Below are 22,481 nucleotides of genomic sequence, written 5' to 3'. Positions count from 1 at the left end.
TTATAATTTGTTATCCATTGTTTTACTATTCTAGTACGTACTGGTTTTTAATAATGGTCATGTGTGAAAAACAGGCTTAAGTCACTTTTTCCAGTGCCCTTGTAACTTTGAATGGTCACTAAATGAACTGTTGTAAACCGAGGCTCCTACTCCCGTGTCCTCCCGCTGGACCGGGCTGGTTCTCAGGCTCCGCTGAGCGGGGCGGGCGGAGAGTCTCCTGGGGCGATGCGCAGGAGGTCTTCCCGGGGAAGCGAGATTTTCGCGCCGGGAAGATTACGAGGCGGGAGGCTCCCGGCGCTCTGCGGACCGCTCCTCGCTGCATCGGGGCAGTCGCAGGCCCGCCGAGGCCGTGGCTTCCCGTCCGCTTGGCAGGTCCGCTACGCCGCCTCGTCCCTCTGCCCGACCCGGCCAGCCGCGCGCGGGTCGTGCGAAGGAGACAGCGCGTCTGCGGGGACGGTCCGCTCCGGCTCAGGAGGGTCGGCCGGGTCCGCCTCGCGGGGTCTTGCCCGCCGGGGGAAGCGGCACTCTGCGCGCGCTCAGGGGCCCCCTCTCCGCGCCTGCTGGCCCGGAGGGCGGGGCGGGCCCGGGCGCGCTGCCTGGGCGGAGGGGCGGCACCGGCGAGGGCGAGGCGGGTTGGCCTGCATGAGGGCATCAGGTGCCCGTGCAGCGCGCCCAGCCCCGCCAGACGCTCCGCTATGGCTGCCCCGACGACGACCGGCTCCTTCAGCCGCGCTGAGCTGCGCGCCCGCTGCGCCCAGGGCGCCTGCCTGGTGCTGACCGGCCGCAGCGTCTACGACCTCAGCGCCTTCGCGCCCCTCCACCCGGGCGGGCCGCGGCTGCTGCTGGAGCGGGCCGGCACCGACGTGAGCGACGCGCTGGACGGCCCGCCGCACCGGCACTCGGCCAACGCGCGCCGCTGGCTCCAGCAGTACTACCTGGGCGAGCTGGAGCCCGACGGGGAAGCCGAGGAGGTCAGGGGCGGCGGGCGAGGGCCACGCGGGCTCCCCCGGGGCGGCTGCAGCCTCCCGGCGGGATGCTCGGCCGAGGCGGCGGGCTCTCCTTCGCGGGGCCGACGCAGTGCCGAGCCTGGAAGGCGCGGAAGCTGAAAACGGCCGCGAGCGGCGGAAGACGCGCGGCCGAAAGAGCCGGGCTGCCTCTCCATCCTCCAGCCCGGCCCGGCCCGAGGTTGGTGGCGACGACGGGCCGCTGCGCCCGCATCCCGCTCCCGAGCCGCCGCTTCGGTCTTTCCTAGGCGGGCCCTTGTGGGAGCTCGGACTTCATCTGGCAGCCTTCTCTGAGCGGGCCAAGATGCCCGGGGAATTCTGGAAGTCCACGGCTGGCAGGCGCCACCCGCTTCGGGAGGGTCCCATGCTCCCTCCAGCACGGCTAGGGCGCTTCTTGAACTCAGAGCCATAATTAACCAAAGCAGATGCTTGAATAGCTGCTCTCTGGGGAATGATAGCCTGGAAGCAATTGGAACAGCCCTTAGAGGCTTAGACTTATATACGCTTCACAGTGCTTTACTGAGTTAGCATTTGCCCCTCCCCCACACAATCTGGGTCCTCATTTTACCCCCTTCAAAAGGATGGAAGGCTGAGTCAACCTTGAGCTGCTGAGAAGCACTCTCCAAACGAGAAAAAACTCCAGATTCCATTACCCCCAGTTAGGATTGGCTGTGCACAATGGGTGCTGGGTGTGGTGCCTGTACAATTTGGAGAGCTTATCCTGAGGGCCATAGTAGGTGAGCATTTATTTCAAGGGTTCTCCATTTCAGCCCCAGCAGCAGTTCAAAGGGGTCCAGGCAACCACAGCTGTTAAGTTCTGTTTTTTTCTAAACGGGCTCCGCTGATGCACTGGGGTGCCCCCCCCCAGGGTTTCTATTTTCTGGGGAGCTTCATTGGGCACTGAGCCAGTTTTGGCCATGAAGCTTGTGCTGGAGGCTGGGATGAAAGAAAACTCCAGTTAATTTGGAGTTGGTGGTGGTGACTTTTCTGCTCCTTCCTTAGCTGCAAACGAGAGAGAAGATAGAAAGTTGCAGTAAAAGCAGTGAAAGATTATGATGACAGAAGAACAACTAAAAACGGTCCTTGCAAAATCTGCAATTCTTATCATGTTGCATTTCAGTGAAAGGATATGAGCATTGTACCCAAGGCTTGTTTTATGCATGGCCACACACGCTCTCAAGCCACAATATCAAGGATAGATTCATCAGTAGATAGGTAGAGCAGCAAATATTTCCAAGAGTGACATTTTACTTAACTGTTGCATGGGTGTAGTCCATGAAAATTGATGCTGGAGTCATTTTGAGAGGATGAAACATGGCACAATAAGGGAAAAAAAAGCAAAATTACCTTCACTTCGATTCTTAGTGCATTGCCAGTGTCTTGGTGGTGGCATCATGCACGTGGCTTTCTGTGGCTTCTCCTGACATATTCTTTTGACTTGGCTGTCTAACCTGCATGTATCACACAGGCACGGCCACAATAATATATGCTCCCGCTTCAGGCTGAGGGATGTATCGGAGTTGATCGTGTATCTAGTTAGTTCAGAGTTGATTTCTTAAGGGTTCAGGTAAAAGGTAGGACTGGGTGGAGTGGAGGCCGATCTATGCCAGAGCAAATATGGGAAGGGTGGTGCGTGACACTGGCAGCAATCAGCAAACTCGGTTCACTAATGATTAGCTTTCTCGCTGCCTCCCTTGCCAGTTCTTAGCTCTCCTGCCTTACGATGTGTTTTTTTCTGCCCTTGAGTCTGCCTTCTTCCTCTGCAATTGCTTGGGTTAGCATGTCAATGTGTATGTATGTATGTGTATGTGTGTATGTATGTGTGTGTGTGTGTGTGTGTGTGTATGTATGTATGTGTATATATATACACACACATATGTTTTCTGAGGTTTTCGCGGGTGTTTGTATGTAGGTCTTTGGTTATTCGGGTTTTCTCCCACGTAAAATTGGAAGTGTCTTGGCGACGTTTTGACGAAGTCTCATTCGTCATCTTCAGGCTGGTGCTTTCGGCTTCGTGCTTCTAGGAGCACGAAGCCAAAAGCACCAGCCTGAAGATGACGAATGAGACTTCGTCGAAACGTCGCCAAGACACTTCCAATTTTACGTGGGAGAAAAACCCGAATAACCAAAGACCTACATACATATACATAGCCATATACATGTTAAAATCAATAAATAGTCGATCACCAAGAGAATAAAAATATAAAAATATAAAAGATTTTTATTTACTGAACCTAGCTTTTGTCAAAAGAGCTCTTGACCTCCTCAGTGTGTAAACGGTAGTCGTTGGGAAAGCTTATATGCAACCGCATATAAGCTTAGCGGTTGCATATAAGCTTTCCCAACGACTTATATATATCTTGCCTTCATTATTTGTACAAATAATTCAAGATGGCAAATATATCCCGTATACCTTCCTCCTCCTACTTGCCCCACAACACCAACCCTGTGGGGTTACTCAGCTGGCTTTCAAGCCTAAGGCAGGACTAGAACTCACCGTCTCCTGGTGATTGGCCCAAAGTCACCCAGCTGGTGTTCATGCCTAAGGTGTGACTAGAACTCACGGTCTCCCTGTTTCTAGCTGGTGCCTTAACCACTGGACCAAACGGGCTCTCAGGGTTTTTTTTTGTTTTTTGTTTTTTTTGAGATTTGTTGAGCCCTGCTGAGGGCAAAGGGAGAGGTTTCCAAGCTGAGCCATGCTGGCTCAGGAATTCTGGGAGTTGAAGTCCACCAGTCATAAAAGAGCCAAAGTTGCCTACCCCTGGCCTAGATGTTGACCTATACTAGGAATGCTGTGTTGTTTTTTCCTGTTCCATCAGCTCCCATTGGCACAGGAACAGTGACAGAGATTTTTACAATGACTTTCATTTAGAAAAGACGGTAACATCAGGCCCAGTTGAGACTTTCTCCAAAGGTAATGGGGAGGCTCCAGGCTAGTGGAAGTTGGACACACGACTGCTGGATGGCTTTTCCGTGCCATCTTCCTCCTCTGCAGTTAGGATTAATTCTGCATGGGAGGAAGGGAAAAGCAGCATGCCAGGAAGAGTGAGCTTCTGGGTTGAAAGAATCACATTGCCACAGAGGTTTGGCACAAGTCACAGTCATATAATCCCTATGTGGTCTAATGGTTAAGATCAGGGCTAAAATCAGTGAGCTAGCACTAACAGACTATTATACTGTACCACTTCGCAGTGCTTTGCAGCCCTCTCTAAGTGGTTTACAGAGTCAGCAGACTCCCCTGAACAATCCCCTCATTTTTACCAACCTCGGAAGGATGGAAGGCTGAGTCCACCTTGAGCCGGTCAGGATTGAACTCCTGGCAGTGAACAAGGAGTTAGCTGCAATACTGCATTCTAATCACCACCATGGGAAAGCAGCTTGTTCATTTGCTTGCTGGGTTTATACCTTGCCTTAATATGTAAAACTGAAAATGACACATCTGGCTCTCCCTCTGTTAAAATTTCCCCTTACTCCTAGATATGAGTTCCCAGCAGATTGGGTAAGTTTCCAATGGTTGCTGACTGTTGGGCTTTGGTGTCTCCATCTGAGCTTCCATCTCTTACTTCTAATCCTGTGACACAACTTCTTGTCTTGTGACCTCACAGATGGGTATGTGGTGAAACCAAGAGCAGGCCAAGGCAGGTTTCTGTGGTGAGTTCTCCAGCTTTCCATGGAGAAAGACCAGCTCGTGTGGTTGGCATTTCTTGTTGATCAACCTAACTGCTATCCCAACCTGACATCCTCTTAAAGAACTCGGTCTGGCTCAACATCTTTGCAATTGTGGCTGCCACATATCTAGAGGGCTCCTGATTGTGGAGCTGTTTTTTTGGATGAACAGCAGGCATGCTGCCAGAAATGAGCTGAGGTGTGGGAGGAGGAGGAGGAGGAGGAGGAGGAGGAGGAGGAGGAGGACCAACATCTGGAATTGAATAACTAAAGGTGGTTGTAGTTATGTGGGGCCATCCTGGGGCCCTTGGCCAATTCAGCTTATCTAGTCAAGGGGTGGGCAACTTTGGCTCTTTTATGACTCGTGGACTTCAACTCCCAGAATTCCTGAGCCAGCAGGGCTCAACTTGAAAGCCTCTCCCTTTCCCCTCAGCATGGCTGGCTCGGGTATTCTGGGAGTTGAAGTCCACGGGTCATAAAAGAGCCAAGATGGCCTACCCCTGATCTAGTCCAACAAAGAGAAGGATTAGAGGGGACATGATAGCCGTCTTCCAATATTTGAGGGGCTGCCACAAATTCTCCAAAGCACCAGCAGGCAGGAAAAGAAGTAACAGGTGGAAGCTCAGAGGGAGACACCAACTAGAACTAAGGAGAAAAATCTTGGCAGTGAGAACAATTAACCAGTGGAATGGCTTGCCTCCAGAAGTTGTGGGTGCTTCATCGCTGGAGGTTTTCAGTGGACAACCATTTGTTAGGCATGGTATAGGGTTTCCTGCTCATGCAGGGGGTTAGGCTAGAACAGAGGTCCCCGACCCCCAGTCCGTGGAGGGTACCGGTCCGCAGCATGCCAGCAAGCGGGCCGCACAAACAAGCAAAGTTCCATCCTCAGGATGCAGGCAGTATTCAAAAACACACCCCCTCTGGTCCATGGAAAAACCTTTCTCCATGGCACTGGTCCCTGGTGCCCAAAAGGTTGGGGCTGGAAGACTGCTATGAGCCTCCCATCCCCTGCTCTCCTGGTGAAGATGCAGGGAACCTGCTTGTCAGCGAGTGCCACTTTTCACGTAGTTGGCCACACGACCTGTGCGTAACCAGCACCTTTCCCCTCCTCTTCTTCTTCTTCTTCTTCTTCTCTGTGCCCTCTCTGGAATCCCCCATCTCCCCCTGTCCCTGCTGTGGCAGAACAAGTCCAGCCAGTTCCCAGCAACCGGCTGAACTCAACAAACGGGTTTTTATTCTCCTTCCTTTGAAATGCCAGCGGTGCTGCAAATCTAGAGCCAGTTGACGAGGCATCTCAAGCGCACAATTGCCGCCTGGCACCAAAGGGGCGGCTTGTCTGCCTCCAGCACAAGCTGCTGCTCCTCGCTGTTGTGCTTGCAAAGTTTCCTTCTTGGAGGCTGACTTTCTCCTGCCCTTGGCAGAGGCTGACCAACGCGGCAGGCTTCCTTTCTCACCCCTTATTCGGTGGTCAGCACAGAGGGTTGGGACAGAGCTCCTAACAACTACACCGCTGTTTCTCAAGCTTGGCAACTTGAAGATGGGTGGACTTCAACTCCCAGCATTCTCAGCTATGCTGGAATTCTGGGAGTTGAAGCCCTCCCATCTCTTAAGTTGCACAGCTTGAGAAGCACCGAGCTGCAAGGACGGGTCCCTGTGGTTTTCTTGGGAGCCTTTTGGGAGTGGATTCCCATTGTGACCTTCTTTGGCCCAGAGTCGGGCAGCTGACTCCCGTGCATAAGATAGCTGCAAGAAACCAGGCTCATATTTCTGATTGAGTGCCTTAACAACTGGAGCGGTCGGGCTCTTAAGGACCAGTTAAATTGTTTTAAAATTACCCCCCTCCCCCCCAAAAAAACCTTTCAAATTTAAAAGACTGCAGAACCAGTCCCCAAATTTAAAACAGCAAAAATCATAGAAACCTGGTGCTGGAAGGGACCTTGGAGGTCTTCTAGTCCGACCCCCTGCTCAAGCAGGAGACCCTATACCAGGGATAGGCAACCTTGGCTCTTTTATGACTCGTGGACTTCAACTCCCAGAATTCCTGAGCCAGCCATGCTGAGGGGAAAGGTTTCCAAGCTGAGCCATGCTGGATCAGGAATTCTGGGAGTTGAAGTCCATGAGTCATAAAAGAACCAAGGTGGCCTACCCCTGCCCTATACCATTTCAGACAAGTGGCTGTCCAGTCTCTTCTTTTTTTTTTTTTCAAAGATAATTTTTATTAAATTTTAAGATTTTACAAAAACAAAACAATCTTCCCCCCAACCTCCCCAACCCTCCCATTCCCTCCCCCAACCTTCCCAGAGCTGAATATAGGCTTAATTAAAATGTCATCAAAAAATCTTAAAAAAAGATATAAACCATAAATGAATCTAACATTAGTTAGAAATCTAAATACATTAATTAGAAAAATTATAAAATAATTAACAATAGTATATATATAAAAAAACATGAATACAAAAAATAAATGTTTAGAAAGAAAAAGAATAAAAAAAAGGAAAAAAGAAGAACAAAAAGAAGAAAAAAAACCCAAAATATTCCATTTTAAATATAAATTGTTAAAAAACTAAATAATATTTTTTATATCCAACTTATGTTGTATAAAATCTATCCATTTTTTCCATACCGCAACATATGTCTCTTGCGATTGATCCTTCAAAAAAGCCGAAATCTTTGCTATTTCCGCCAAATGAGAAACTTTGAGAAACCACTCTTGCAAAGTAGGCAAAGATTCCTTCTTCCAACATTGCCCTACTAACAACCTTGCGGCTGTAATTAAATTTAACATCAATATAATCTCCTTAGTATCACAATCAGTAACGATACCTAACAAAAACAATTGTGGGGTAAATTTTACCCTCCTTCTAAAAATTCTTTGAATATTCCACCATATCTTAATCCAAAAGGCTTTTATATTTTTACACGACCACCAGATATGATAGTAAGTAGCATTCAAACATCCACATCTCCAACATTTAGGCTGTAAGTCAGGATACATACGAGACATTTTTTGTGGATCAAGGTGCCATCTGTAAAACATTTTATAAAAATTCTCCCTTAAATTCTGGGCTTGTGTAAATTTAACATTTCTCACCCAAATAGTTTCCCAAGTATCTAATAAAACTGGTTCACCAAAATTTTGTGCCCATTTAATCATACATTCTTTAACTAATTCTGCTTCTGAATCCAATTCTACTAACACCCCATAAATTCTCTTAATGTGAGTTCGTCTTTGATCTTTTACTTGTTTAAAAAAATTCTCATCTTCTCTAAGCAAACCCACATTACAATCTACCTTCCATCTATCCACAATTTGTCTGTACTGAAACCATGAATATATAATATTTTCTTGTGCTAAATCTTCCAAAGCTTTAACTGCCAATTTTTACCATCCCATCTAAGTAATTGTGCATAAGAAATATTATCCATCTTAATTCCTCTCCTTATCCCCTCTATCGCATGCCATGGTATGGCCCATAATGGAATTTTAGAATCAGTTCTATAATATTTCCTCCAGACCCGAAGTAAAGAAATCCTTATGAGATTTAAAAACCCTGTCAACTTTTTTATTAAAAATTAAATAGGCATGCCATCCAAAAAGTAAATCCCAACCCTCCAAGAGGAGTATTTCTACATTTGTTAAGTTAACCCAATCACTAATTAATGTTAAAACCACAGCATCATAATACAATTTCAAGTTCGGTACCTTGAGTCCACCTCTCTCACGAGTATCTTGTATAATTTTAAGTTTTACTCTTGGTTTTTTCCCTGCCCAGATAAATTTGTTGATACCTTTCTGCCATTCATTTAAATTAACCTCGTTCTTTAAAATAGGTATCATTTGAAATAAAAAAAGAAACTTTGGCAGAACATTCATTTTAATCGCCGCAATTCTTCCCAGAAGAGATAATTGCAACTTCTCCCAATTTTTCAGATCTCTTTGTATCTTGACCCACAGCTTTTCATAATTATTTTTATACAGTTTTGCATTAGAGACAGATAAAGTAACCCCCAAATATTTTACCTTATCAACAACCTCAAAATCTGTCAAATTAACCAAAGTCTGCTTATCAAGATTGGTCATATTTTTGGATAATATTTTAGTCTTATTATTGTTAATTTTAAAACCCGAAACCCATCCATATTGATGTATCAATTGTAATAACTCTACTACAGAATGAATAGGTTGTGATAAGGTAACCACCAAGTCATCTGCAAAGGCTCTTAATTTATATTCTTTTTTATTGACTTCTATTCCTTTTATTTGCTGTGATTCTCGAATTTTAATCAGCATTATTTCCAAAGTTAAAACAAACAGCAGTGGTGACAATGGACATCCCTGTCTAGTCCCTTTTTCTATTGTAAAAACCTCTGACAAACCCCCATTGACTATAAGTTGTGCCGTTTGTTTTTGATAAATAACACCAAGAGCTTGTAAAATTTTTCCTCCAAAATTCATTTTCTCAATGAGGAGGAAGGTGGCCGACGTGCCCAGCCATCCCGACCTACTCGCTCGGCTGCATTCTAGTCTAGGCACTTCATTGCCAGATAAGACATTTAAGGAAGAAGCCAGACCTTGCGGTATGATGCATGGGGAGACTGAAATGTACTGACCTGAAATTCAAAGGCTGCCCTCCCGAACACTGAAGGCCTTATTGTGATTATGGGTGGCAGGTCCCCTCCCTCTCATTCTTCTGTGTAGGATTGGGAATAAATGCTTGCCTTAGTCCTTTGTCATTGCTTTTGCAATTCGCAGAATCAGCCACAATCAATGGCGCATTGTTGTCTTCCCCTGCATAAATGCTGACTGAATTTCTGTTGCATAATAAAGCCAGGTTAATAAACCATAGTTGCTGAGTTCCACAGTCAAGCAAATGAGCCCTGTGATGGCTTAAAATGTTGGCCTGGTTCTTCCAACAGGCCAAGACCATCGTTGAGTTCCTACCGTACATTCAGCCTCAAATGCTCCAGGCTCATTTAAGACCAGCCCAGAGTACAGGTAGTCCTCGACTTACGTCCACAATTCCGTTTTTGCCCCATTTTATGACCTTTCTTGCCACAGTTATTAAGTGAATCACTGCACTTGTTAAGTTAGTAACCTGGTTGTTAAGTGAATCTGGCTTCCCTATTGTTTTTGCTTGACAGAGGGTCACAAAAGTGGATCCATCTCGTAAACTTGGAATGAAGCCTTTTGAGGGATTCATTTCCTCCTCAAGGTCAAAGTGCTGAAGGTGAAGAATCTGAACCATGTAGAAGGCCAGGGAGGGGAGGAACATCTCTGTTTCCTTCTGGGCAAGGCTGCCAGGTGGTGTGTCTTGTTATTACTCTCCCTCTCAGTACAGAGACGCCTTCAGATGTTCCTTCTCTCTGGAAAACTCTATCCACTTTGTAGCCCTTCAGGGTAATCCAGAGCAGGAAACCAAAACTAACATCACCTTTAGACTTTAACACTACTGGGAGAAAAGCAGGACTAGGGATAGCAGCATTCTAGTATTGGAGTGGCTGCCACAAAAAAGAGGGGTGAGGTCAACCCATTTTCCAGAGCACCTGAAGGCAGGACAAGGAACAATGGATGGAAACTAATCGGAGAAAAGCAACCTGGAATTCAGGAGAAAGTTCCTCACAGGGAGGACAATCAACTGGTGGAACGGCTTTGCCTTCAGATCTGTGCAAACCATTCCATAGACCAGGTTAATGAATCTGTATACTGGTTTGTTTCTGGATGTGGCTGAGATACCCACTGAATTGCACTGCAGCCTTTCTTCATAGATACAAAGACCGAATTTAAAAGAATCAACTGAAGAGAAAAAGTTCCGGACTCCGATGCTATGGAGATTCTCCATCATCCGGGTCACGGTTTTCCTTGAAGACATTTCGCTTCCGAACCAAGAAGCTTCTTCAGCAGAACCAAAGAAGCTTCTTGGATGAGAAGCGAACCGTCTTCAAGGAAAAACAAAGAAAGTCCAGTTGCCTCTTGAAAAAAGCACCTTTGGGACTCTGAGGCTTTTTTTTTTGAGGCCAGTCACATAGAACTGGGCAGCCTGGAATCTGTGAAGCCTGTTGTCCTATCACAGCCACAGAAATGGACTGAATGGGTTCCCAGGAAGTAGGCCTTTCCCCTAAACCGTTTCTCCTATGCTTTTTCTTGCAGACTTGCCCGAAGACACCGAACTCCCCCACGTCAGACGCCTCAGGCCCTGTCATGTCCGGGAAGCCAAGATTGGCATCAGTCAATGTAGAGAAGGTAAGAGACTTGCTAGAAAGATAAAGGCGGGATGCCATTGTTGACGGAAAACCAAGCTGCAGAGCTGTTAACACGATCTCAAGGTGTGAGAAAGATTAAAGTGCCTTCAGGATATTTCCTCCATTGAGTTTGGACTTTAATATCTTCTTCACTCTCTTGATGTATTCACCTCTAATCTTTTTCTTGATTTCAGTTGTTGTTGTTGTTATTATCCCCCTGCTCAAGCAGGAGACCCTATATCATTTCAGACAAGTGGCTGTCCAGTCTCTTCTTAAAAACTTCCAGTGATGGAGCACCCACAACTTCTGGAGGCAGGCTGTTCCACTGGTTAATTGTCTTCACTGTTAGGAAGTTTCTCCTTAATTCCAGGTTGCTTCTCTCCTCAATTAGTTTCCATCCATTTTTTTCTTGTCCTGCTTTCAGGGGCTTTGGAAAATAAGTTGACCCCCTCTTCTTTGTGGCAACCCCTCAAATACTCTAGACTGGCCATATTATAGACTAGCCTAGAGGAAGGAAGGTCATGGAGAAAGAGGAGGAGCAGGATCATCAAACTGGAGAGCATTATCTGGCCAAATCAGAGACCTTCTCTTCCTACTCTGAGTCATTACTTGAAGACACTCCATCATCTTTTAATCTCTGCAGCAAGATAACAGAAGAACTGCTAGGATGGAGCTAGCATTCCCCTTTGTGGGTGATGATATACCGGAAAGCCAGCCTCAGACCTTTCGTATTTGACTGAGTCAAAAGCCTGTTTATGGCAATAGGCAAAGCCACAGATCTTTTTTAATGTATAGAAACAGAGAGCTTGAATCACAACAGTGGAATGCTGGTTTCGTCATTCTACCCATCTGTGGACACCCCCATTGGTGTGCTTCTTCCCGTAGGTCTGCCTGAAAATAGCAAGCGTGGCTTTTAGCTCCAGAAAGATTGCTCGGGGCCACTCTGGGTGATCCAGCTGCTCATTAGAAATCCATAAAAAGCCTTTTGCCCAAAACGTGATATCAGGAGCAAGACATTCAGGTGACGGGAGAGAGCAACTGACGGGCGTTGGCTAAAGAGGCCACCACGAGAAGGTGTGGGAGGGGAATGGAGGAGAGGCAGGTCCTGGAATTCTGCAACCGCCTTCAAACAGATTACAGCAGCCAGATTGTCATACCAACCTCTCTCTGGACACAAATTCGGAGGAGGAAGGTGAGTTTGAGTCGGCAGAAGAAAGCACAGATCCTATTGATGACACAATACAGCATCTGTCCCTGAAGCAGCGGGGGAGAGATCTGACAGACACCAATTTTTATCACTCTGGATTGAGAAACTAGTTTTGTGTTATTTTTCCTGTGCCAATGAAGTGGGAGCTTTATCTGGGCATGGCATCTTACGAGGATGAGATGAGCCCTTTCTCACTCGATATGTCGTGTGCGCAAACAGCCACCTCAACTCTGCTCTTTAAAACGAACTCTGACACAAGGGCACGCCGGAAAGTTTACAGTAATGACACACCATTTAAATAGGAGGAAAGAGTACATGAACAGGGAGGAAATAAATGCACAGCTGATCAATCCTGATTCAGCCAGCAAATGCCCCAGGGCTGGGCCTGTGCAGACCATCCCTGTCATTTGATCTGCAAATTTGATAAAATTAGTTCTGGTATTTTTCTTGGGTAAGTCAGATGGAGGGGACCAAGTACAAATCTAACGACAGGCGGGAAGGACACCCCCACAAAAAAAATACCTTTTGATCAAATAACAGCGTGTTTTCCATTACATTAAGTTGTAGTTTCTTGCAAATTAGGAATTTTATTTAATTTATGTGCAATGTGGAATAAATCTCACTTTAGCTGGGGAAGGGAAAGTGTCTCGCTAGGAGAAGTGCCATTCTTGGTGACTTCACGGGAACCTCACTGGCCGTTTCTCCAGAGTTAGCAAACAGATGCTGAGATTGCAAGAGTCTCGAATACCTCAGCTTTCTTTATCTGGGTTGTCTTAATTTGTAGGCAGAATGAAATAAAAATTATGTGTTGGCCCTCTGGATACATCCCGTCGTGGAAACAGAACTCAATTTGGCAGCCATCAGTGGTTTGCAATTCAATGCCTTAATAACTTGGGGTGGTTATTTCTTGCTACACCGGTCTCAGATACTAATCAAAGCTAATTATATGTATTCATATGTGTGAGTAACAGAGTGACCATATATTGTTAGATTGTGTAATTTATGTTTGCCCGCAAACTCATTTAAATAAAATCCAGTTTCCTTAAGCTGAGACTCTCAGGGTTCAAGTGGTTATTCAAGCCACCCAGAGTAGCCCCACAGCAAAATGGGGGGCAAATAAATTTAGCAAATAAATAATAAGTAAAGGGGAAAAAATCAATTATTTATTGTCTAACTGTTAGAAAATCTGTACCTTTCTACAAAAATGGGATTTTTAGAAGCTCCTCCAAAGCCTGAATTTAGCATCCCACCAATTCTGCTTTTTTGCGGTGCCATTCATCAAATTTTCTGACATGAGAGATTGTCGGAATAACTCTGATTGTTGAGACAATGCAGAATAACTCTGACTGTTATTGTTGTAAAGCAGTTGTAAAGCTCTTGCTGGGACATCTCTCCTTCCAGGACTTGGTGGACTGGGGGAAGCCTCTCCTTTGGCAAGTGGGCCACCTGCGCGAGAAGTACAACGAATGGGTGCACCAGCCGGTGGATCGACCCATTCGCCTCTTCCAGTCGGACATCATGGAGTCCTTCTCCAAGACAACATGGTAAGGGCCAAAGGTGGGGCAGGAGTGTGCAGTGGGTGCAGGCCAAAGACACAGTGGTGCAAACAGTGTCCCAAGAAAGCAGAAGTGGAATAAAAAATAGGCCTGGCCAAGATAAAGAGCCGTGGTGGCGCAGTGGTAAGAATGCAGCATTGCAGGCAAACTCACTGCCCACTGGAGTTCGATCCTGACCAGCTCAAGGTTGACTCAGACTTCCGTTTTTCTGAGGTCAGTAAAATGAGGACCCAGATTGTTGGGGGCCATAGGCTGACTCTGTAAACCGCTTAGAGAGGGCTGTAAAGCACTGTGAAGCGGTATATAAGTGCTGTTGCTATTGCTATTGCTATAAAGGTGAGTCTCATTTTTGGCTACTGAGCTGGCCATGGCTGATCTCAGTTGCCAAGCAGACTTGGCCTTGGCTGGTATTTGGATGACGACCACCAGAACTCAGAAGTTCTTAAAAAGCCAGAAGAAGACCAATCACTTTGATCCTGTGGCCCTGATTGTGGGGAATCACTGGAGATCAGGGTCTAGTTAAAGTTGACTTTCAATGAAATTTGGTTTGTGTGAGAGCACCCCGTCTTTTGTACAGTCACCCCCTTCGTGCCTCATTAAAAATGACAACTTCCAGGGCAATTGTGGGAGAGCTTGCAGGGTCCCAAGCTGTGTTCAGGAGGGCTAAGCCCCCGTCTTTTACAGCAGCCCCCAGCCCAGCCCTCTGATCCCCTCCAGTCCCCAGATTTGAGGATCAGATCAAAGGTGTTACAGCCACACACTTGGAATTGCAGGTGTTTTTTCTTAAAGCAAGTCCTAGCTGTTGAATAGGACCTAGTAATGGTTTGGATTGGGGATGAATTGTACAGGAAAAGTTCTTCCGGCACACAGACTAGTCCTGGTTCAGGGTGGAAGGCCTAGCTTCATTCAGGGCAGGGCCCTTTTATGACTTGTGCATTTGAACTCCCAGAATTCCTGAGCCAACCAGGAAGCTGAAGTCTACAAGTCATAAAGAGGCCTTTGTTCCCCACCCCTGTTATAGGGAGAGCAGAGGCAGGCTCGGTTCTGTGGACTGCATGGACCCCATCAGGCTGCTTTTTTCCTACTTCCCAATCCTGTTTGTTGTCTTGAGATCTCCTGTTGGTCTCCCCTTCAAGCTCTGAATCTGTTTAGCGTTTCCCAGCTCAGCTGAGGTTGGCTTGGTGCTGCCGCCTTCTGTGACAGTTCTGATTTCCTAATCCTGTTTTGGGCACAAAGCCAGCTGGATGATCTTGAGTCAAATCACTTCTGAAAAATCTTGCCAAGAAAATCGCAGGGACTTATCTGGGCAGTCTCTTAGAATCAGACGTGATTGAAGGGGAGAAAAAAAAAACACCAAGATCTTTCACAGTGGTGGGGCCCAAAGCCTGGAAAGCAACAGCTGATCTGGGCAGAGAAACTTTCCTGCCTTTTTTCTCCCACTTTTCCTTCAAGCAGCTGTAAGTGGGTTTCCTTCCAAAGGAGAGGGGAATTTTTTGACAGCCTCTTCTGGATGGAGGGTGGAGCTCCAGGACTCTTTGATGAGCCAACTTGGCAGTTCCTGTAGTGAACAGCCCCCTTGGCTTCCAGAAAATCCCACGGCCAGGAGAGAAGGCTTTGCGTTTGGCCTTTTCAGCCATGGTGGTCTTATTGGGGGGGGGGGATCTTCTCCTGGAGAAATCGTGTATGACTGTCTCCTCCCCCTAAAGAAACTCGGAGAAGTCCTGCCAGTTTCTCTGTGTACAGATCCAGTGCAGAATCTGAAAAAGCTGCTTTAGCCTCATTGGATTGCAGGATGCGTCCCAAATCAAAAACTAGTCTGACCCTTGTTTTTCTTCCAGGTACATTGTCTGCCTAGTCTGGCTACCGGTGATATTCTTCCTCGGCTGGCACTGCTACACCACTCTGGCCCAAGGGAAAACCCAGCTGTTTTCCTCCTTCACATCAGGTGAGGCTTCTGTGCCGGCCAACTCCTTTTCCACACAAAACTCCCTCCACACGTGGTAGACCAAGAATGGAGAAACGGTAAGTTTTGGAGTCCCTGTTTGCAAATATCTAGGAGCCTGATGGTGCTGGATGCAGTTGGGCGATTGGCCCAAAGTCACTCAGCCAGCTTTCATGGCTAAGGCGGGACTAGAACTCACCGTCTCCCCGTTTCCTGCCTAATGACTTCACTGTTAGACCAAACTGGCTGTTTGCCTACTCCCAACTGCATCCAGCGCCATCGGGCTCCTAGATATTTGCAAATAGGGGTTCCAAAATTTAACTGGGTGAGAGTGGTTGGAGTAAGGAGGAGAGCATGTTGAGCTACTTCCCAGGCCCTCTGCTATCTCCATTCTTGATCAGGGGTTGGATTAGAAGACCCCCAAGGTCTCTTCCAGTCTATTACTCTATGTTCTATGTTGCCCTGCCTGATTTCCCACATTGAGAAGCAAAGGTTTTGCTCTCTGCCCTCCACCCTGCTTCCCCCTATTGGAGCAAGAAAGACCCCAGAGAGCAAAGTAGGGGTCAGGAGGGCCACCCACCTCCCTTTCCTCTCATGCCTTGGAAACTGCTTAATGATGGCCCAGATTCCCAAGCCCCCAAACACCAGCCTTTTCTGATCCCCAGCAGCAAATATACATTTAGCAGCATTTTTGCTTCTCGTCCTGGGAATGGAACAAGGCCCAATGGAGCTTTGAGGCCCCTGCATGGTGGGACTCAATCCTAAGACTGAAGGAGAACCCAGTCAGGCCCCCTTGAAGACCAAATGGCTCTGATTGGGGTTTAGAAGCAGAGCCAAAGCAGACAGGGGTGTCTCCACTGCTTTGAGGCATGTGGTAGCTCAGTTGAACCTCCCTCACTATGAGCAGTCTACCTCTGGCTATCGGAGGCTGGGGCAAGCAGAGCATTGCATTCATGTCCTGTTTCTGGACTTCCTAGACGAGACCCCTGCCTGGCTGGCTGTTGTTGGAAATAAGTCTTCACTGGTTCGTGCTCTGCTTCAGGGGGCCGTTCCCGCTCTCACCTGTTGCCTGTTTTCTGCCCTCTGCATAGCCTATGCCATTCCTGTTCACAAGTCCTGGTTCCCGCTGCTCTGTCTCCTGGGCATATTCATCTGGTCCCTGCTGGAGTATCTCATTCATCGCTTCCTCTTCCACATGAATCCAGCCAGCAAGTACTACCTGATTACCTTGCATTTTCTGTTGCACGGCCAGCATCATAAGGTAGGGAGGGGGTGGGGGCTGGGCAACTGGGGTGGGGGCAGCTTGGGGTGACTCAACATCTGGTGAGGCAACCCAGCTCGACAGCAGCCCCAAGGGAGGCTTAGCCCAGCAGTGTTGCGCATTGGAGAGGACTTCCAAAACTGTAAAACTGCCAGCCGTAGAAAAGTCACGGCCAACTTGATGAGTCTCAAGATGGTCTGTGCCCAATTAAATTGCTGCCCAATTAATTCTGCCCAACAGCCTCAGCTTGTTCTTTCCCAATCTGTTCCTGAGGTTTACTTCAGATTACTTAAGGCTGGGCTTGGCAGAGGCTGGGTCACTGTTCCCATTAATTGCCTCTCTACCTGTATGGGAAGAGCAAGGTACACCGAGTGGCCCCTGGGGGGGGGGTAGGTGTCTACAGGACTTGCTGTTCTTTTCAGGGTGCACCCCTCTCTCCTAGCACCCGGTAGCAGGTGCTACCTGCCAGCACCTTTTCCACCCATCTATTTTATCCAGAGGCCTAAGCTGGGTGGGAAGAGGGCGATAAAGGACCAGTTTCCATTTTAGAGAAACTAAGATCCAAAAAGAAGTCCTATTTGTCACAATTTTGGCTTCAAGGTTATTAGAGACGAGTGCCGGAGTGTTCACTGGGGAGGGGTCAAAAAAGTCAAGATGTTGGCTTGCAGGATAAAGGGAACTTTGGTTACTTAAAACTTGGAAATTATAAATGTTATATGTTAAATGTAAATATTAATAGGAAACTAAAAATTGGGAAAAACTAATTAGGACATTGATTGTCTATAAAGACTGAATGTTAAAATAACCAGAATATGTATAAGCTAAAAACTATTGATAAATTTAAGACTGTTATTTTTATTTAATTGATATAATAAGAATTGTATTAGTTTAAACACGAGACAGTAAATACTAAGGGGAAAAGAGAGGAAATATTTGTGGTAGTTCGTACTAAAGATACCTATATGTCACTGAATTATCAATTAACTCAGCCGCCACGTTGCTTTTTAAATACTTAAATGTAAAATTAGAAAATCAATAAAACGTTTTTTTAAAAAAAGAGCAACAAAGATGATTAGGGGGCTGGAGGCTAAAACATTCAAAGAACGGTTGCTGGAATTGGGGATGTCTAGTTTAATGAAGAGAAGGGGTGATAGCAGTGTTCCAATATTTGAGGGGTTGCCACAAAGAAGAGGGAGTCAAGCTGTTCTCCAAACCTGACAGTGAGAACAATTAATGAGTGTTGCCTTCAGAAGTTGTGGGTGCTCCATCACTGGAAGTTTTTAAGAAGAGGCTGGACAGCCCCTTGTCTGAAATGGGATAGACTAGAGTCTCCTGCTTAAGCAGAGGGTTGGAGTAGAAGACCCTTCCAACTCTGTTATTCTGACCAACTCTCAGAATGGCTGGGAGTTGAAGTCCACACAGCTTCAAGCTGCAGAGGCTAAGAAACCCACAGTTCTCTCTGCTGAGATCTCATTTTCTCCCCCGTCCTCTCTTGCAGTCCCCGTTCGACAGCTCCCGCCTGGTCTTCCCACCTGTGCCAGCCTCCCTGCTCTTCTTCTTGTTCTACTTTCTTGCTCCTGTGGTTTTCCCTAGAGAATTTGGCCTCTCCATCCTGTGTGGAGGAATCATTGGCTACATTATTTACGACATGATGCATTATTACTTGCACTACGGCTCGCCCAAAGAAGGCACCTACCTCCATGGTCTGAAGATCTATCACATCAAGCACCACTTTGAATACCAGAAAGCAGGTGAGGATGGGCACTGGGGAGGGGAGGGGAGGGGGAAGGGGTTGAAGGAGGCAGCCGGCCTTCCTCGGCTTTCAAGCATCTGAGCTTCCAGAAGCCAAGCTAAGTCAGTACAGAGAGCTCTCAACTTAACAGTCATTCGTTTAGTGACTGTTTGAAGTTACGACACAGAAAAAAGGGGCCTATGACCATTTTTCACACTTACGACTTTTGCAACATCTCCATGGTCACGTGATCAAAATTCAGACGCTTGACAACTGACTCGTATCTATGACATTTGCAATGTCCCGGGGTCATGTGATCCCCTTTGGCGACCTTCTCACAAGCCAAGTCAACGGGGAAGCCAGTTCCACTGAACAACCGTGTTACTAACTTAACACCTGCAGTTAACAAATGTGGCAAGGAAGGTCGTAAAATGGGGCAAAATTCACTTAACAACTGTCTTTCCTAGCAGTGGAAATTTGGGGCTCATTTCTGGTCATAGGTCAAGGATGTCATGTTTTTAGACATGGGCCATCTCCTACTTTGCTACCATGTTCTGAGCTCGATGCTGGAAATGTTTTTCCCATGCTGTTCCCCAAAGTTGGCAGTTCTTGGCTTCAAAACTCCTAGTGGTTGGCCAGCCACGGTCTAAGGCATATAAGTAATCCTCAGCTTACAACTATTCGTTGAGTGACCATTTGACGTTACAATGGCATTGAAAAAAGTGACTTACAACGGATCCTTGCACTTTACAATTGTAAAGGAGAAACTTCCTGACAGTTAGGACAATTAATCAATGGAACGACCTGCCTCCAGAAGCGGTGAATGCTCCAGCGCAGGAAGTTTTTAAGAAGAGACTGGACAGCCATTTGTCTGAAAGGATATAGGGTTTCCTGCTAGAGCAGGGGGTTGGACTAGAAGATCTCCAAGGTCCCTTCCAACTCTTGTTATTCTGTATTGTCCCATATGTTCTTTTTTCACCCTCTGCACCCTGCAGGTTTTGGGATTTCTAGCCGATTCTGGGACCGTCCCTTCCACACGCTGATTCCAGAAGAAAACGAAAAGAGCGATTAGCGTCCATTGTTGCTGCCTGGCCCCTTGGGCTGCAAGGAGAGTCCCGGCGGCTGTGTTGGGTGGAACTTTGCAGAGCCTGGAGCAGCCCTTGGACTTGGACTGGGGAGAGAACTGAGTCTCCTTTTCCTGCTGCGTTTTGTGGCCTTATTTGGGGGATTCTGGGTGGTGGGGGGGTGAGGAGTGCCTTAAGATACCCCGGAGCTGTGAAGAAGCAAATAGTGGGGAGAGGGCCAATTGTGTCTTAGCGTCATAGTCAGGGACAGATGTCAGAGCAGAAATCCTGCTCAGCTTTATTTCCTTTTATTTAGCTATAATTTTATTAAATATTTTTCTTGAAAGAAAGAACATGAAAGCTAATTCAAACTAATATAAAGTGAGAAAAAGACCAATGAAGAAATCAAAGAGGAAGCTAAAAGTGCGGGAAAAGGGAAAAAGTAAAAGAAAAAAAGATACAAGGAAGTAGTTTCTGATCTATTTTACAGCAGTTATAAGCATGGTTATAAAACATATTCTATGGTTACAACATAACTCTTTTTTTCTGTAATGTATCCTAATCATCAACGCCATAAATTGTAAGTTCAGTTTTTTTCTATTTTACACAAAAAGGCCGTAAGGGCTTTCCAGTTGGCAATAAACATAGATAATGCCTTGTCTCTGATTGAGGAAATCAATTTAGCCATCTCAGCAAGTTCCATCATCTTCACCAGCTATTCCCTCATTATGGATAATGCCAAATCTTTCCACGTTTGTACCTACCAAAGCACCCAAATTTATTTGTAATATAAATGAATGAATTTATCCATATAACATCGAACAGATCTTGTGGGAGAACATGACTCGCCACGGACTCCTGGATCTTAGATGTTCTGGTTCCTGGTGCTGGATTTTGTGGGTGAAAGGAAGGATGTTGGAAAAAGAGGAACTCTGTCTAACCCAGGGGTCGGCAACCTTGGCTCTTTCATGACTCGTGGACTTCAACTCCCAGAATTCCTCAGCCAGCCTGGCTCAGCTTGGAAACCTCTCCCTTTCCCCTCAGCGTGGCTGGCTCAGGAATTCTGGGAGTTGAAGTCCATGAGTCATAACAGCCAAGGGACTTTAACTACCCTGACCTCACCTGGGAAACAAACAGTTCTATGTTTTTTTCTGAAATCCCTCATCTACAATGAAAGCCGTTGCAAAGATGCTGCTGAGTTCCTCTCCTTTTGCCTTCTCCTTCTTCTAATGTCGACCGCATAAATATTTTAGAAAAAGAAGGATGGTGGTATATAAACCACAGTCACAAGATACTTGTACGTAGATGATGTATATTTTGACAATAAAAAACCATTTGAAGCTTGTGCGTGTGTGTGGTTGGAGTTGGGGCCAAAATGCTGGAGAGGCAGTGATGGGAGATGAAGCAAACAACGGTTTTCTTCAAAGCAAACCCGCCAATTTACAGTGGGGAGCGTGGGCTAGTCCCTCTTCCCCAGGATCAGGAATCCCCAACCTTGACCACTTTAAGACGTGCGGACTTCAATTCCCAGAATTCTGGAAGTTGAAGTCCACACGTCTTAAAGTGACCAAGGTTGGTGAACCCTGAAATAGATTGCTTCTCTGGAGCATCTCCAGATCAGAAGGCCGGGATTCTCTGAGCCCTTCTCCTCTTCCCACTCTCCCTATCCCGGAGATGAAATCTTGTCACTGGCTAACTCGTGAAACAACAGTTGTGATGAAAGGGAAGTCATTTCTTTATTTGTTTTCTTTTTCTTCATTTTTTTCTCTCTTTTTTTCTTTCCTACTTCCTTTTTGCTGCACTTTCCATTTCTTTTCTTTTTAGTTTAGTTTGTGTTGGTTTTATTGTGCTAGGTGCGATTTTTAATAAAATTCCTGTTTAAAAAAACTTAATTGTGAAGGCAATTGTGTGGATCAATTTCTTTCATAAATGTACAAATTGAACGACCTGTCTGACCACTAAGGGGCGCTAGTGTACAGAGAGAGTTAAGGAGCGTCACTGGCCCCTCCCTCTGACTGTTCTTTATCTAAGATTGATAGCATTTAATCAGGGCTTTTCTTCAAACGAGTGGGAAAAAAACCTCCCAAAGTCCATTATCACCACCGGAATCTAAGGCAGCCTAAGAAGCACACATTTTTGTTTAATTATAAACGGGATGCTGATATCCCTGGAGTAAAGGTGTGTGTTGGAAAGGAACAGAATAATAACAGAATAACAAAATTGGAAGGGACTTTGAAGGTCTTCTAGTCCAACTCCCGGCTATACCATTTCAGACAGGTGGCTGTCCAGTCTCTTCTTAAAAGCCTCCGGTGATGGAGCACCCACAAAGATTAATGGTTCTATCTGTCAGGAAGTTTCTCCTTAGTTCTAGGTTGCTTCTCTCCTTGATAAGTTTCCATCCGTTGTTTCTTCTCCTGCCTTCAGGCGCTTTGGAGAATAGATTGACTCCCTCTTCTTTGGGGCAGCCCTTCAAATATTGGAAGACTGCTATCATGTCACCCCTGGTCCTTCTTTTCACTAGATTAACCATACCCAATGCCTGCAACTGTTCATCATATGTTTTAGTCTCCAGATCCCTAATCATAGTTGCTCTTCTCTGCACTACTTCCAGAGCCTTTTTTATAATGTGACCAAAATTGGATGCAGTATTCCAAGTGTGGTCTTACTAAGGCTTTATAAAGCAGTACTAACACTTCACGTGATCTTGATTCTATCTCTCTGTTAACGCAACCTAGGATTGCATGGGCTTTTTTGACTGCTGCCGCGCACGGCTGGCTCATACTAAGTGATTGTCCATTGGGTCTCCAAG

General features: G+C 46.3%; 1 protein-coding gene across 1 annotated transcript; it reads left to right on the top strand.

Annotated features, from left to right (window-relative positions):
- The first annotated feature begins 631 nt into the window (after positions 1-631).
- On the top strand, positions 632-21,017 carry FA2H (fatty acid 2-hydroxylase). Its single transcript, XM_039353721.1, has 7 exons — positions 632-971; positions 10,819-10,911; positions 13,519-13,661; positions 15,512-15,618; positions 16,707-16,876; positions 18,375-18,627; positions 19,604-21,017. The coding sequence occupies exons 1-7, from the start codon at positions 696-698 to the stop codon at positions 19,678-19,680; spliced, it is 1,119 nt and encodes a 372-aa protein (XP_039209655.1). The 5' UTR covers positions 632-695; the 3' UTR covers positions 19,681-21,017.
- Positions 21,018-22,481: the final 1,464 nt, after the last annotated feature.

The sequence above is a fragment of the Crotalus tigris genome, unplaced genomic scaffold (genome assembly GCF_016545835.1).
Source record: "Crotalus tigris isolate CLP2741 ecotype Arizona unplaced genomic scaffold, ASM1654583v1 scf7180000018525.42219311030:4301911, whole genome shotgun sequence".
NCBI classification, from domain to species: Eukaryota; Metazoa; Chordata; class Lepidosauria; order Squamata; family Viperidae; genus Crotalus; species Crotalus tigris.
Note: the sequence above shows the minus strand (reverse complement) of the source record. Positions and strands in the feature narration are given on the sequence as shown.